At 47.7% G+C, this 17087-nt stretch overlaps 1 protein-coding gene across 2 annotated transcripts in view; it reads left to right on the top strand.

Annotated features, from left to right (window-relative positions):
• AEBP1 (AE binding protein 1) overlaps nucleotides 1-17087 on the top strand; it is a 99387-nt gene that overhangs the window by 36089 nt on the left and 46211 nt on the right. Inside the window, exons 1-4 of one of the 2 annotated variants that reach the window (XM_075601728.1) lie at nucleotides 8180-8635; nucleotides 9407-9730; nucleotides 12234-12968; nucleotides 16364-16429. In XM_075601728.1, coding sequence (XP_075457843.1) covers nucleotides 9460-9730; nucleotides 12234-12968; nucleotides 16364-16429 — 1072 coding nt within the window. In that variant the 5' untranslated portion in view covers nucleotides 8180-8635; nucleotides 9407-9459. Of the gene's footprint in view, nucleotides 1-8179; nucleotides 8636-9406; nucleotides 9731-12233; nucleotides 12969-16363; nucleotides 16430-17087 lie in introns of those variants that run through there. The other variant, XM_075601729.1, reaches the window with a different exon arrangement.

Raw genomic sequence — 17087 nt, 5'->3', positions numbered from 1 at the left:
GCCCCGAAGCAGTCGAGGATTCGCTCTTCAAAAGAGTCGAAAGCTTCCCCAAGATCACAACTAAAGACTACTCGAAGTTACGAGATCTTGGAGACCTGCTGCAAGAACTGGAGTTCGCAAGGAAAGACCATTCCTTAATAGGTCTCAAAGTCCTAGACTCAGCTCGTGGAGTGAGACCCATCCTGGAGAAGCTACCCTTCAACCTCCAAGAAAGGTGGATTTCACAAGGCTCCAAATACAAAAGGGAGAAACAAGTCGTCTACCCCCCATTCTCAGTTTTCTTGAGCTTCATTCGTGAAGCAGCCAGGACAAGGAACGACCCCAGCTTCTTCTTAGGTGCGCAAACCACACACAGTGCAAGCAGCCTGAGGACAGAGAGACCAGTGGCGAGATACGGTAACACCGAAACACCCATCTCGGTCCGCAGGACGAACGTGCCTCCCACGACCCAAACTACTCCCGATCGGTCGATCGGCGGAGACAAGAAACCAAGGGACCTTAACAAAGAATGCCCTATACACAGAAGGCCGCATCCACTTAACAAGTGTATCGGATTCAGAATGAAACCCACAGAGGAGCGAAAGAACTTACTCAGGGAATGGGGAGCTTGTTTCCAATGTTGTGCTTCCACAACTCATTTATTCAAAGACTGTAAAGAAGAAATCAAATGTACGGTGTGCAAAAGTGACAAGCACGTGACATCGTTACACCCAGAGGCATTGACACCTCACCAACTCAACAACCCATCCTCCGTAGCGGAGCATGGCGGGGAGGAAGGAGAAGGGGAGCCAACATCCGTCACATCTCAGCGCACTGAGGTTTGCGGAAAAGAAGGTGACAAAATGTCCTGCTCCAAAATATGCCTTGTTGCAGTGCACCCCCAGGGACAACCTGAGAAGGCTATTCGGATGTATGCGATCCTCGATGACCAAAGCAACAGATCATTGGCGAAGACGGAGTTCTTCAACCTATTCAACTTACAGGACAATGCCTCACTCTACACCCTCAGAACCTGTGCAGGGTCAACTGAGTCAACAGGGAGAAGAGCAAGCGGTTACGTCATACGTTCAGTGGATAACAGAGTGAAGATAGCTCTCCCCACACTCATCGAGTGCAGCCACATGGCCACAAACAGGGACGAGATTCCCACACCGGACATGGCACGCCATTACCCGCACCTCAGAGGAATAGCCAACTACATCCTGCCGGTAGAACAAGGCGCCAAGATCTTGCTACTGCTCGGTAGGGACATCATGAGGGTACATAAAGTCCGTAAACAGCTTAACGGACCCCACAACGCGCCATACGCCCAAAGACTTGACCTAGGATGGGTGATAGTGGGCAACGCGTGCACCGACAAAGAGCACGGACGAGACTATGTCGACGCCTGCAGAACGGTAGTAACAGAATGTGGACACACATCTCTCTCTGAACCATGTCTTGGCTATCTCCAAGTGACCGAAGGGCCAAGTGAAGAGAAAAGACAAGGTCATAGCCCTGAGGTCAACAAAAATATCCTTGCATCGGAGGGATGTGACAATGGCCCAAGATGCTTAGCGGTTCAGATAACCAAAGATGACGAGTCGACTCCACCAAAGGAAGGAAGTAACCTCCCAAAGGTGACCGACAAAGGGGTCATCCAAAATACAATAAACAATCGGACGATCCTCTCGCGAGCAATAGCACGGCTAGGACGTACAGTCGTTCCTCTCCACAGAGTATCCAGCGATAAAGCAGCCAGCTGTCACGGCTGGCATAACCGCAAAAGACTGCGCCCTACAGGTGAAGCCACAGTGTCAAAAGGGCTGCTCGTTCACACACGTAAGGGGAGACCGTTGCAGAGACATTTCCCAAAAGGATTTACAAGGACAAAAGAGACTGTTCTTCGTCATGTCCAGGGAGAGAACAACCTCCTGAGGGCAGTCAACAAAGAGACACAAAGGCGTTTCACCAAATTACGTGGAGATGTTCTCGTACAAGAGAAAAGCACCGACGACCTACGGTGCACAGCGTTCCAGACGACAAGGAACGACGACAAACAAACACCATTGAGGGAAGATAGAGGATTCCCGAGGTCAACAACCAAGGAGCTCTCCAAAGACGGACCAGGCAGTTGGGTGAACCCGCTACCATTCCGTTCACCAAGAAGGCGCTTCCCAAACAGTGGAGAACATGCCATCTCTAGGTTCACTTCGCACCTCTGCGACCTACAAAGGGAACCGGAGACCAAAAACAACTTTGTGGCCTTCATCCAGAAAGTATTCCTTACCGGCCACGCAAAGCCAGCACCTCTAATGAAGGAAGGTGAAGAATGCTGGTACCTCCAATCATCTGGGGCCGACCACCCTCAGGAACCCGATCAAATCCGGATAGTGTTCAGCCCCAGCGCTCAGCTCCATGGAGTCCCCCTGAACGACGCCCTCTCTACTGGAGTAGACACGACAACCAGTCTTCCAGGAGTGTTGTTCCGCTTCCGCAAGGAGCCAAAAGCCATCTCCTTTTGCCAAACGCCAGGTGATAGAGCGACATGCTACCACGACTGGCATACCTGCAAGGGGGTGCACTCTGTGGGCAAAACTACAGAGACAAAAAGACTGTTCTCTTACAAGGCTAAAAAGGAAACAGCACCAGAGACTTTTACACAAAGACATTGTGGTGCAACCAGCAAACCTGGAGCTGTGCATCCACTCTGCATCCTTTGCCAAAGAACCTTGGCCATGGGACATTGATACCAGTGATACCGGCCGGTGTCACTTCGCTATGTGGACATGGACTCTTGTACTGTTTGAGAATGTGATGTTATCTTTGTTATGCATTGCACATATGTTCCACATAGTTTGTTATATAGTGGTATCTACAGATACCAGACGGGGAGTGTCCTGGAACTAGATTCCATGTTCCTTTGTCCTTCCTTTAGTTATGGGATCCATTTCTCCCTTGCTTAATTGCCTGTCAGTTTTCCCTGTCCCAGCAGCAACGCTACATGTAAAATGCAACATTATTGCTACATGTTGTAGTTCCCTCAGACATTCTGTGAGTTGCCATAGCAGCCCCAGCCTTTCTCTCCAGAATGGGCTAGTCTGCCCCCCCCTTCTGTTTGTTTTAAGATAGTCTGTCCCAAGGCTATTCCCTTACCCACACTGCTTCTCACTTCCTTTCCACCCTAGATCACAGTGAGTACAGTCCTGTCTGCATCCACCCCTGGTAAGGCCTTTCTCTCTTACCATAGTCTAACCTCATAGAAGCATCCCACATAGAGAAGCACTCTCTGCCTACACGACACCTACAAGTTCCTGTGTTTTCTACTCCTGCAATAAAGTTAAGAAAGACATTAAGGACTTGTCATGCTTTGGAAGAGGGAAGACATGAGTTAAAGCTAACTGAAGCTATTCATACCTCAACACGTGACCCTAGCTCCAGGATAGATATTCATAGTGCATTAGGGAGCTAGAGAGCCCGCTTGAATCCTTGTAATAGTATTATGGATGTCTTTATATATCCTTGAGTATGTCTGCATTGTAACAAGTTGTATACATTCTGGGTGCTTTATACAAATGTATAATAACCCCCCGTTGTCATGTAAAGCCAGTAGATGTATCACATTGATGATGCATTAAGCCACTTACAGTAGGCCCAGATACACAAAGCTCTTTTAAACAATGTTAACACTAACGTTGTATCTTCAAAGGTGAATAACAATTACGTTAAGTCTTGTTTTCTCCTGTAAAGAGCGCAGCGTTAACGATAACTGACGTTGGTGATAATGACAAGCAAATTATATAGAAATGAGGCGTTATCATAACATTGCATATCCACTAAAGTCTGTTAAGGTAAGGGCTGGCTGGATGGCAGTACTGTCGGTGATTGTGCACCCCCGGTTACAGAGGCCCCTGTGCTCTTCCCCACAACTGTTAAACTGATTGCCGGGGGAGAGCATGGGGCCTCTGTCTCTTGCCATCTTCTGCAGCGTTGCGTTGTCATGGAGCCGCAAAGTCATATGGTTCCTGCATGGTCATGACAATGTAACGCCACATGGCGCTGAAATTGCCATAACAATGTGATGTCACAGGGCGCCTTGACGTTACATGATGCCACAACTTCATAACACATCATCGTAGGAGGAGATAAGAGGCCCGCCAAAACCCCACGGCACCGAGCCCCACAAATTTCTTAGCCTGCCCTGGTTAACGTTAACGCAGGAACTTAACATTGCATTTAGGTTATAGCTAAAACTCCCATCCAGTACCTGTAATCAGGGTTGCCACGCCTCCGGGTTTGACCTGGAAACTCCGGGTTTCGGGCACTTACATCTGGGCTACGGGTTGCCGTTGAAAATCTCCGGGTGGCGGCGGGGTTTGGCGTGGTGCAGCAGGGTCTCCGACATTCTCCGTTATTTTCCTGCAATTCCCCCTTCAACTGCAGGTAACATGGCTGCGCGGCGTCAAATGACACCACGTAGCCATGGCAACCGGACGCTACGCGACGTCATGCGGCGTCACGTTGCCATGGCAACGCAGCGTCATTTGACGCCACGCAGCCATGTTCGCTGCAGTTGGAGGGGGAATTGCAGCAGGATGCCGGGATACACCGCCGCACCACGCCATCAAGTAAGGGTTTTTTTTTCTTTTTTGTTTCCCCTTCTGGGGTGGCCTTCAATAGAAGGTGGCAACCCTGCCTGTAATATGGCTTTTGCAAGGTCTGAGATGCTGCCAGTTAGGCATGATTTAAATAACAGCATTATTTCCCTCTCCTCTCTCTCTGCACTTCGGCAAAAGCTCGATTTCAGTGTCTGGATCGGAATAACGGCAATAGTTACATACAGGCATACCCCGCTTTAAGGACGCTCACTTTAAGTACACTCGCGAGTAAGTACATATCGCTCAATAGGAAAACGGCAGCTCACGCATGCGCCTGTCAGCACGTCCTGAACAGCAATACCGACTCCCTACCTGTACCGAAGCTGTGCGCAAGCGGGGAGACTATAGAGCCTGTTACACATGCGTTATGTACATCAGTTATGCACGTATATGACGATTGCAGTACAGTACATGCATCTATAAGTAGGAAAAGGTAGTGCTTCACTTTAAGTACATTTTCGCTTTACATACATGCTCCAGTCCCATTGCGTACGTTAATGCGGGGTATGCCTGTAATGTCACGTTATTGGAAGATAACACACACTGAGGTTACTGCAATAAGGCATTCTGGGATCTGTCATTATAACAAGCAATAAGGCACTCCGGGAGCAGTCTTGCTATTCATTTCTTAATTTTATTACAATAGGGCACTCGTGACCGGCCTTATCTACTTTTTCCTTCATTGGTAATAAGTTATTCGGTGGAGCTGTGTTGCAATCTGGATGCTGACTCCTTTATACAGGGGTGCCTCCCTCGTGTAAATTCCTTTTACTTCAGGCCTTGGCCCGGTCCGTCCTGTCACGAGTGTCTCGCGTGTCATCCTGTTACAATGTGTTTATCATTTTGTGCTGAGTCTGGAGCATCCAAGAAAAATATCTTCATATTGTCCACATTGCGAGTGATGCATTTCTGGCGATGGGACGGGGTGGAGAGTATTACTGACCTCCTCGCCATGTCCAGCAGCGTTTAACCCAATCACTTTCATTGAGGGCTCTGCTCTGCTATATGAAGTGTTTACACACTAACCTCTCGCTCCCTAAAACAAAACAAAACATTTGGGGTTTGTTTGATCTCCACCAGGCCCCCTCAGGGTTTATGAGCCTGCAACTCGTTAAGAATAACGAGATTGTCAGATCCAATGCCAGCAAGACCATGGCAACTCCTATTCCTGCTTCTGTCCAACTCCCTCATCACCATGAAATGAGTCCCCCCCTCCCCAAACCCTAATCATACAAATAACTCCCCCCCCCCAAACATACTAACACCCTACAAACAGATGATTGCATGCAACCAGCAGAGCCAAACATATGAGAAATCAGAGCGACTATATAGTCAAACATTAGTGGTACTGTGGATGGGAAAATACAAAGTTAGCCGTATCAAGACCGATTTACTTTTCTTGTTTTAAACACAGCAAAGCTCTTTGGACTGTATTTGATGCTATAAAAGTAAGAAAGGGGAGATAAACTTTCTCCAAGAAAACGTCGTCTTTATGTAAAAAAGAAAGTGGAATTGTAAATGTGTAAATAAAAATAAGTGCTATGATTAGCCCTTGTTGTTACCATGAGATATCTCTCTCCAAACTCTCTCTCTGTCTCTCTCTCCAAACTCTCTCTCTCTGTCTCTCTCTCTCTCCAAACTTTCTCTCTCTCTCTCCAAACTCTCTCTCTCTCTCTCTCTCTCCAAACTCTCTCTCTCTCCAAACACTCTCTCTCTCCAAACTCTCTCTCTAAACTCTCTCTCCAAACTCTCTCTCTCCAAATTCTCTCACTCCCCAAACTCTCTCTCTCTCCAAACTCTCTCTCTCTCTCTCTCTCTCTCTCCAAACTCTCTCTCTCTCTCTCCAAACTCTCTCACTCCCCAAACTCTCTATCTCTCTCCAAACTCTCTCTCTCCCTCCAAACTCTCTCTCTCCAAACTCTCTCTCCAAACTCTCTCTCTCTCTCTCTCCAAACTCTCTCTCTCTCTCTGCCAAACTCTCTCTCTCCAAACTCTCTCTCTCCAAACTCTCCCGTTCTCTCTCTCCAAACTCTCCAACTTGTCAGTATAAGGTGAAGAATATGTCCAGGCGCTCACAATTATTGTGTACATGTTAAGGACCCTGACTCTGGGGAAAGCCATTTGGGCCAAAACATTGGTCCTATACCTAGTATCTAATTAATCTCTATGATTTACACAATAATGTGGAGTGCCAGGAGATATTTTTTACCATCACATTTCCACCACCATGTACACAGCACTCTACAAAGTATCTCCCTCGCTTTCTCCTTCTCTCACACTCTCTTCCCATTTCTCTTTCTCTTCACCCCTAGCCTTCTCGCCACCTCCCCTTCACTTTCTTTCTTTCTCTCCACCCTCTAACCTTCTCTCCCTCTCCCCCCCACCCTTCTCTCCCTCTCCCCCCCACCCTTCTCTCCCTCTTCCCCCCACCCTTCTCTCCCTCCCCCCCCCACCCTTCTCTCCCTCCCCCCCCACCCTTCTCTCCCTCCCCCCCACCCTTCTCTCCCTCTCCCCCCCACCCTTCTCTCCCTCTCCCCCCCACCCTTCTCTCCCTCTCCCCCCCCACCCTTCTCTCCCTCTCCCCCCCACCCTTCTCTCCCTCTCCCCCCCACCCTTCTCTCCCTCTCCCCCCCATCCTTCTCTCCCTCTCCCCCCCACCCTTCTCTCCCTCTCCCCCCCCACCCTTCTCTCCCTCTCCCCCCCCACCCTTCTCTCCCTCTCCCCCCCCACCCTTCTCTCCCTCTCCCCCCCCACCCTTCTCTCCCTCTCCCCCCCCACCCTTCTCTCCCTCTCCCCCCCCACCCTTCTCTCCCTCTCCCCCCCCACCCTTCTCTCCCTCTCCCCCCCCACCCTTCTCTCCCTCTCCCCCCCACCCTTCTCTCCCTCTCCCCCCCCCCACCCTTCTCTCCCTCTCCCCCCCCCCACCCTTCTCTCCCTCTCCCCCCCCACCCTTCTCTCCCTCTCCCCCCCCCCACCCTTCTCTCCCTCTCCCCCCCCCCCACCCTTCTCTCCCTCTCCCCCCCCCCCCACCCTTCTCTCCCTCTCCCCCCCCCACCCTTCTCTCCCTCTCCCCACCCCCCACCCTTCTCTCCCTCTCCCCACCCCCCCACCCTTCTCTCCCTCTCCCCCCCCCACCATTCTCTCCCTCTCCCCCCCCACCCTTCTCTCCCTCTCCCCCCCCCACCCTTCTCTCCCTCTCCCCCCCCCACCCTTCTCTCCCTCTCCCCCCCCCACCCTTCTCTCCCTCTCCCCCCCCCACCCTTCTCTCCCTCTCCCCCCCCCACCCTTCTCTCCCTCTCCCCCCCCCACCCTTCTCTCCCTCTCCCCCCCCCACCCTTCTCTCCCTCTCCCCCCCACCCTTCTCTCCTTTCTCTCCTGTCCTTACCCTTTTCCCCTTTTGCCCTCTCCCCCCTCTCTCTTTCTCCCCCTCTCTCTCCCTCCCAGAAGGAGTAATGACAAACCTTACAGATGAGCTGGTAGGGTTAAGGATTTTTAGGGGGGAGGGGGGAGGGATGGAGAGAGGGGCTGGATTTAATTTCCTTTTCTGCAGATGTCAGGTATAGGCTGAGAGGGTCTGAGGGAGAGAGTAAGAGACAGACAGAGGGGGTTAAAGGCCCAAACATTTGGGGTTACTGAGACACCCCTTATTCCACACATCCTTTTAGGGTCTTGCTTAGACTCCACCTCTATCCCTCTGTCTGTTCATTTTTAAGATTGAGAGGGTTTGGACTTGCTGAGCTCTTGGGACCCCTCACCAGGCTCTGAGACAGATCCACTCACCAGGCTCTGAGACAGATCCACTCACCAAGCTCTGAGTGAGATCCCCTCAGAAGTGAGCTCTGCACAGGTTTGGAGGGAGGGGGGTTGGTCTACAGTCTCTCACTGTCCCTGGCAGTTTTGTGGATGCCTTTGTGACCCTGATATCTGAGCGCAGGACCCCCCCTGGGAAGGGGCAAGTGACTGCGAGAAGAGGAAGGTCCGGCATCTGATTCCTGCAGGTAACCTAACCCCTGTGGTGTGGTGCATGACTATTTATCCTGTGGGTAAAGGATATAATCTAGCAGACTGAAAAAATACATGGTTATAATTAATGGTTATTTTGCAGCATTCTGGCTGGGTGCATGGCTATTTCTTTAGATTAAGTCCGTGCATGTATATTTCTTAGCAGTGTGAATTGGATACATGGCTAGTTTGCAGCATAGTGCATGGCTATTTCCCAGAGGTGACACTGGTTCTCAGGCAGGGCTATTTCAATGAGTTTATATGACACCCTTCCCAGCAGTGACAACACGGGATTGTTTGAGTAGAGTCCCAAGACGCAGAGATCAGGCAACCTGTGCATTAATATAAAGCAGGGGTTATGCCTAACGCAGGAGAATACAATCCTGCCTCAGTGCAGACACCATCTTTAAAAGGCCCCTGGGATAAGAACAGAAAAGGGGAGGTGATTTATGAGACACGGCAAATTTTATTTCATAGAACAGGAAGTTCAGGTCCTTTTATGCAAAGTAGTGGTACCGTCCAATGTCAAGCAAATAGCGTGACCCTTGGGACAGCACGGCCCCTGAGCGAAAGAGAAGAGAGGGTGCCTGTGAGTTATGGATTGTCAGCTTCTTGGTTCAGTGACCTCTCTCTGTGAGGGGAACACTGTGATGTGTCTGTGTGTTACATTGTTATTGGACCTTTTACACCCATTGTGCGGCGCTGTTTTATATGATGGTGCCATATTAATGCCTTTCAATGTTCACGCTCTCTCTCTCCTTTTGCAGGGAGGTTGTGTTCCCCCCCCTTCCCTATCTTTGGTTTCCCCTGGAGGTGAGGAATGTGGAGGCGCGGTGCCCCCCTCATCCTCTGTCTGCTTCTGGTTCTGCTCACCCCCTCACCGGCTCAAGCCCAGACAGTTCTGACAGACGATGAAATTGAGGACTTTCTGCAGGGATTCCTGAAGGAGCTGATCCCTGAGGAGGACGACAAGGAGGAGCCAGGAGGGGAGGAGGATATGGAGGGGGTAGGGGTCACCAGGACTGGAGGGTCTGAAAGGGAAGAGGAGACCGTGACGAGGAAAGGCAAAGCATCGAAAACCGAAGAGGGAGGTGAGTAAAAGTCATGGGCAAAAGAGCTGGCAATCCATGAATGGGAGGGGAGTGCCTACATATGAGAGCGGTGGTAAAAGATCATAAAAGTCACACGGCCACACTTTGCCTTCACCATCACCCCGGGAGGACAGAGTAGGGAGGTGTGCAAAAGGTCTGGGCAGAAGAGCTGAGAATCCATGCACAGGAGAGGGCAACCTACATACGAGAGACATGGGAACGGGTCATTGTAACTAGATTCTGTTTGAGTCTGTGCAATGAGAGAACTGACTACTGTAATGTATCGCTGCTGTGTGTGTGTCAGTTATACACTGTATCGCTGCTGTGTGTGTGTCAGTTATACACTATATCACTGCTCTGTGTGTGTCAGTTGTACACTATATCGCTGCTGTGTGTGTCAGTTATACACTGTATCGCTGCTGTGTGTGTGACAGTTGTACATTGTATCGTTGCTGGTGTGTCAGTTATACATTGTATCGCTGCTGTGTGTGTCAGTTATACACTGTATCGCTGCTGGTGTGTGTGTCAGTTATACACTGTATCGCTGCTCTGTGTGTGTCAGTTATACACTGTATCGCTGCTCTGTGTGTGTCAGTTATACACTGTATCGCTGCTCTGCGTGTGGGTTAGTTACAAACTGTAACGCTGCGGTGTGTGTGTCAGTTATATACTGTAACGCTTCTGTGTGTGTGCCATTTATACATTATATCACTGCTGGTGTGGGTCAGTTATACATTGTTTCGCTGCTCTGTGTGTCAATTATACACTGTATCACTGCTTTGTGAGTGTCAGTTATACACTGTATCGCTGCTCTGTGTATGTCGGTTATACACTGTATCGCTGCGGGTGTGTTTGTGTGTAAGTTATACACTGTATCGCTGATCTGTGTGTCTGTTATACACTATATCGCTGCTGTGTGTGTGTGTGTTTGTGTGTAAGTTATACACTGTATCGCTGATCTGTGTGTCTGTTATACACTGTAACTCTGCTGTGTGTGTGTCAGTTATACACTGTATCACTGCTGTGTGTGTCAGTTATACACTGTATCACTGCTGTGTGTGTCAGTTATACACTGTATCACTGCTGTGTGTGTCAGTTATACACTGTATCGCTGCTGTGTGTGTCAGTTATACACTGTATCGCTGCTCTGTGTGTCAGTTATACACTGTATCGTTGCTCTGTGTGTCAGTTATACACTCTATCGCTGCTGTGTGTGTGTGTGTTTGTGTGTAAGTTATACACTGTATCGCTGCTGTGTGTGTCAGTTATACACTGTATCGCTGCTCTGTGTGTCAGTTATACACTGTATCACTGCTGTGTGTGTTATTTATACACTGTATCGCTGCTGTGTGTGTCAGTTATACACTGTATCGCTGGTCTGTGTGTCAGTTATACACTGTATCCCTGCTCTGTGTGTCAGTTATACACTATATCACTGCTGTGTGTGTGTGTTTGTGTGTGTCAGTTATATACTGTATCACCAAACTCCTGATACAGGCATACCCCGCATTAACGTACGCAATGGGACCGGAGCATGTATGTAAAGTGAAAATGTACTTAAAGTGAAGCACTACCTTTTCCCCACTTATCGATGCATGTACTGTACTGCAATCGTCATATACGTGCATAACTGATGTAAATAACGCATTTGTAACAGGCTCTATAGTCTCCCCGCTTGTGCAAAACTTCGGTACAGGTAGGGAGCCGGTATTGCTATTCAGGACGTGCTGACAGGCGCATGCGTGAGCTGCTGTTTGCCTATTGGGCGATATGTACTTACTCGCGAGTGTACTTAAAGTGAGTGTACTTAAAGCGGGGTATGCCTGTATATTCTTTGTTGGTTACGTTACTTACCTGTGATCTGATTCAGCCTGTGACTAATTATGAAGAATTACAGAGCTGGCATTATTAAACATTAGTAAATACTCTGTGTGCCAATTTGTTTGTCCTGTTGTGTATGTTTGTGAATCTCATGTCATAACCTACTTAGCACCATACTATAATAACACAACCACAAGGATAGACACATAATAATAGCACAACCATTCTGACACACACTGATAACTCACAAATACACACACGTACTGATGACACAGAGACACACACACACACACACACACACTGATGACACAACCACATTAACACACACTGATGACACAGCCTCTCAGACACCCATCCTAGCACTTATTATCCAGTATGTGTAACACTTGTAAAACACAAAACAAGTTTTGAAGTATTTAACTGTATTATGCTGTGTTCCTGAGAGGACAAGGGATAGTACACTTTATAAGCCAAAAGTAGAAGGGGCATAGGCAGAGCATGGAGAAGAAGAAGCGTAGTCTCCCATGCGTATTCCCAGGGTGTCCAGATGCACAAAATCAGCAATCAAACAAAAATAGCAGTCAAAATTTGCATATTTCTGGGCAGTGTTTCAGGTGATGTAATTGCTGCACCCCCTCAGAATCTTCACTCTCTTATTCATATTTTTTTTCCCCTCTCGCAGAATCTCCAGGGAAGGCGAAAGAAAAGCCCAAGAAAGAGAAAAAGGAGAAAGCTGTCAAACCCACCAAGAAACCCAAAGAGAAGAAGGCCCCCAAACCTACCAAGAAGCCCAAGGATAAGAAGCCAAAACCTACAAAAAAGCCCAAGCAGAAGCCCCCCAAACCCACCAAGAAGACAGTAGGCAAGAAGCAGGAGAGGCTGCCAGAGAGCGAAGTTGAGGAGGAGGAGAGGTATAGGAGACCAGCAATAACCGAGGAGGAGGAGGAGGAGAGTTATAGGAGGCCCTCAGTGACTGAGGAAGAGAGGCACAGGAAGCCCCCAGTGACAGAGGAGAGGCACAGGAGACCCCCAGTGACCAAGGAGGAGAGGCACAGGAGACCCCCAGTGACAGAGGAGGAGAGGCACAGGAGACCCCCAGTGACAGAGGAGGAGAGGCACAGGAGACCCCCAGTGACCGAGGAGGAGAGGCACAGGAGACCCCCAGTGACTGAGGAGGAGGAGGAGCAGGAGGAAGAGGAAAAATACAGGAGACCTCCAGTGACCAAGGAGGAGGAGGAGAGGCAAAGGAGACCCCCAGTGACCAAGGAGGTGGAGGAGAGGTATAAAAGACCCACAGTGACTGAGGAGGAGAAGTATAGGAGACCCCAAGTGACCAAGGAGGAGAGGCACAGGAGACCCCAAATCACAGAGCAAGAGGAGGAGAGACGGAGAAATGGGGAAGAGGAGTGGGAAGAAGGTGAGAAGCAGACATTGGATAATAAGAGGAGTCTGACTGAGGCTTTGAAGTTGTCATCTTTGTCTTGTTAATATTCAGAGTGCATGAGTTCATCTCTATCTTTCCTAGAGAGATTACAGCTTTAAAAATGCCAGCGGGTTCAGCAAATTGTTGTAACCCTTTCACTGCCAGAGAGGCCTGCAAGGCAGTGTCATAACAGGCAGAGTGATATGACAGGCAGAGTGATATAATGACAGGCAGAGCGATATGATGACAGGCAGAGCGATATAATGACAGGCAGAGCGATATAATGACAGGCAGAGCGATATAATGACAGGCAGAGCGATATAATGACAGGCAGAGCGATATAATGGCAGGCAGAGCGATATAATGACAGGCAGAGCGATATAATGGCAGGCAGAGCGATATAATGACAGGCAGAGCGATATAATGACAGGCAGAGCGATATAATGGCAGGCAGAGCGATATAATGACAGGCAGAGCGATATAATGACAGGCAGAGTGATATAATCACATGTAGAGCAATGTGTTCTAGACGATGTTCAATACGGAGCAGGCTGGTAGCCGCCTTTTACATTATACTGCTCCTTGGTGTATAATAACTTACGCCAATTCTGTAGTTCTCCCTTGCTCATCCAATCATAGAGTTCCCTTTAAACCTCTGACCAATCAGACGCCTGGTGGAGATTTAACCACCAGGCTTGCGGTTTCTGTGATGGAGATTTTTGGCCAGGTGCAGGAATAGAGGGGCCAGGAATGTTAGTGAGGGAGCGAGGAGGGAGGGGGCGGGGGGGGCAGGAGGCAGGAAATATCTCATACCTTTCCCATGACGGAGCCGAGTGATGGGAAATCCTCAAACTGCCTTTAATAACATGAATGTAACCACAAGATTGTGTATTTGGTGTAAGACTCATACACACACTCATTATTAATAACTCCATCACTGCCAGAGTGAATGTGTGTGTAGATGAGAGAGAGAGAGTACAATAGGCACAACCACATCAATGTAATTCGCATGTATTATATAGTAGGTACATATATCATACTTTATCCTATAAGGCAAACACCTCAGTGAAACATCATCCAATTATATCTCATAAGGTGACAAATAAATTCCTTCCTGACTCCAATAATTGTCAATCAGATTACTCCCTGGATCAAAATCCTTCCCATATTTACTTGTTTGTATATACCTGTATACATTTCCTTTCTAATAAGATGGCCACATTTTTTTGGAAGATATTTATTGTATCTGCCATCACAGTCTCCATGGGTAATGAATTCCACATTTTAACTTCCCTTACTGTAAAGAACCCTTTCCTTTGTTGCTGGTGAAATTGCCTTTCCTCCAACCTAAAGGGACGACCCCGAGTCCCTTTGTACTGCCCGTGGGATGAATAATTCTTTATAAAGCTCCTTGTACTGTCCCCGAATATATTTGTATATAGTTATCATATCCCCTCTTAGACGCCTCTTTTCTAATGTAAATAAATCTAATTTAGCTAGCCTCTCCTCATAAAGCAAATTATTCATCCCCTTTATTAATTTGGAGACTCTTTTCTGCACTTTTTTTTACTTCCATAATGTTTTTTTATGGAGTGGTGCCCAAAACTGTACTCCCAGTGTGATCTTACTAATTCTTTATATGTCCTTGTTTTGTCTCTGTTTTGCTTTTGTTTTGGAAGACTTTGAAAATAGACCTCATTGGCCCCGATCCACAAATCTCTATTATGGTTAACGTGGGGACTGAACGTTAGGCTATAGTTAGATCATATTTAAACTTGGCGTTTCTCAAATCTAGACCATGAAACAGGGCTTTTACTTGGCATGAATGGGTGTAGCAACAATTAGGTGCGATTTCACCAACATAGCGTTATTTCTTTTACTTGTCACCTCTGTCTCCAAAGAGAATGGTCTGGATCGGGGTAATGCCAAGATTGGCATAATGTCGTTCTTGGAACAGAAACTCCTATGCAAACGAGATGTAGTTCACACGTTGTTTTTGTATATAGCTTTGGCGATATGTGTTGACCTGAGGGAACATAACGTTTGTTCCTGTTTTTAGGTGACATTATGAGTCTTGATTTATCAGAGATGTCTGGATCTCACCCATAGGGCAGGATTGGCCAACTCCAGTCCTCAAGGGCCACCAACAGGCCAGGTATTAGGGATAGATATCCCTGCTTCAGCACAGGTGGTTCAGTCATTCTGACTGAGCCACTGATTGAGCCACCTGTGCTGAAGCAGGGATATGCTTCCAACCTGACCTGTTGGTGGCCTTTGAGGACTGGAGTTGGCCACTCCCACCATAGAGTGTTTGATAAAAAAAAGAGACAATAGAACCGATTTACCTGCATGTTTTTTCTATTTACGAGGTTACACAGAAGCACCCAGCAAATCTTAAACCGCTTGTATGTGTGTGTATAACGGTGTATATGTATACTAGACAGCACTCATGAGAAAAACCTAATGGGGTGGTGCCCGAAGGAACAAGGAGGACCCTAATTCATCCCAGTCAACATATATATACAAAAATGTTCCTGGCACTCAAAAGTAATACAGAAAAAGTGGATGGATCAGCCAAAAGAATTTAATAGTATACAAACACTGTGCAACAAAAGAAAAATACAAACTGCTGATGTCTAAAAAGATGCACCACTAAAGAAGGAGTAATCTAAGTCAATGAGCAGGGAGAGAAACAGGGAGGGAGGGAAGAAAAGGATGGGGAAAGGGGGGTGTAAGGAAACAAGGGGGGGAGGAAAGTCCAAGGCAAGGGGGGCAACGAACATTTCGGGGTATATGACCCCTTCTTCAGGCCCGTTCCCAGGGAGATTGGTACTTCCCTGTACCCCGTGACTAAAATCCCTGAGGCAATGGAACTCAGACTATAGGTACTATGGTCAGAGCGCAAAGCAACAACTGTGAATTAATGCAAGAGCTGAAGTAATAATAGCTGGCAAAGCAAGGCTCTAGAGAGATGTGGTCTCATAGAACATAGACTGTGAGGTAGAGAAACGCTAGCAGTACGTTTGGAGTCCTTGGGGAAAAGCCCAGATACCACACTGTAATCCGTCTGTGCAGACCAGTGTGGTATCTGGGCTTTTCCCCAAGGACTACAAACGTGCTGCTAGTGTTTCTTCATAGTATCTATAGTCTGACTTCCATTGCCTCAGGGATTTGAGTCACGGGGCAAAGAGCTCCTGCTTCAAACCTATGTAAAAAAAATTTGATTGCTCCTTTAAAAGATATAGCACAGGAATAAGATAGACACCAGACACTGATCGTATGTGGATCGGGGGAGAGGTCTGGGATACAAGGGAGGGTATTACACATGGGGGAGACAGGAGAGAGGATTCCTTCTTACTCAGTGGTAATAATAACCTTTTCTATTCCAGAGGAACCCCTGCAGCCACCCCCCGAACCTCAGGAGCCAGACAGAGAGGAGCGTAGGCCGAGGCCTGGTGAGTGAAGTATGGTGCTACCAGGTTTACCTCTTAGCAGAGATATGCATGGATTTAGTATATATCTGAATCACTGCATGACCTGAGATACTCTGTATATTCTGTGCTACGGGCTCTTGAACAAACCTTCCAAAGGGGCCGGATTAGAAATGGAAGGATGAGAAGTGTGCGGCAACGTAATTTTAAATGTATCTAATAAAAATACCACTTGTGATTACATTCATATATTTCAGACAGGTCTGCAAACTTGCCTTTCCCCATTATCTCATTATCTAAGTACTAATAATAGATAAATATAAAACATACAGGACACCTGCAAGCTCATATTGAACCCCCAAAATAACCACAACATATATATAAGCATATAAGTGTCACAGAGGAGTGCTACTGAGCATGGCAATATATATTTAAAACCAGAGACAGAACATGAAACACAGACAGAGCTCAGTGCACATCCAGTGAAACTTATACACGGTACAGTGCCTAAATATATATGTATAGATATCTATTAAATAAAATGGTCTTTTAGTTTAACATTTTGGCCAAAGTGTTGTAAGCCCCTGAGCCACTACACGGCAGACCACATCTCAAGGGTCCCTAACACTAATATAAATTCTTAATAACCTGTGCATTACCAGGAAGAATGATTTATAATAAA

This window comes from Ascaphus truei, chromosome 5 (genome assembly GCF_040206685.1).
Source record: "Ascaphus truei isolate aAscTru1 chromosome 5, aAscTru1.hap1, whole genome shotgun sequence".
NCBI lineage: Eukaryota > Metazoa > Chordata > Amphibia > Anura > Ascaphidae > Ascaphus > Ascaphus truei.
This window is presented reverse-complemented; position numbering and strand designations above follow the sequence as displayed.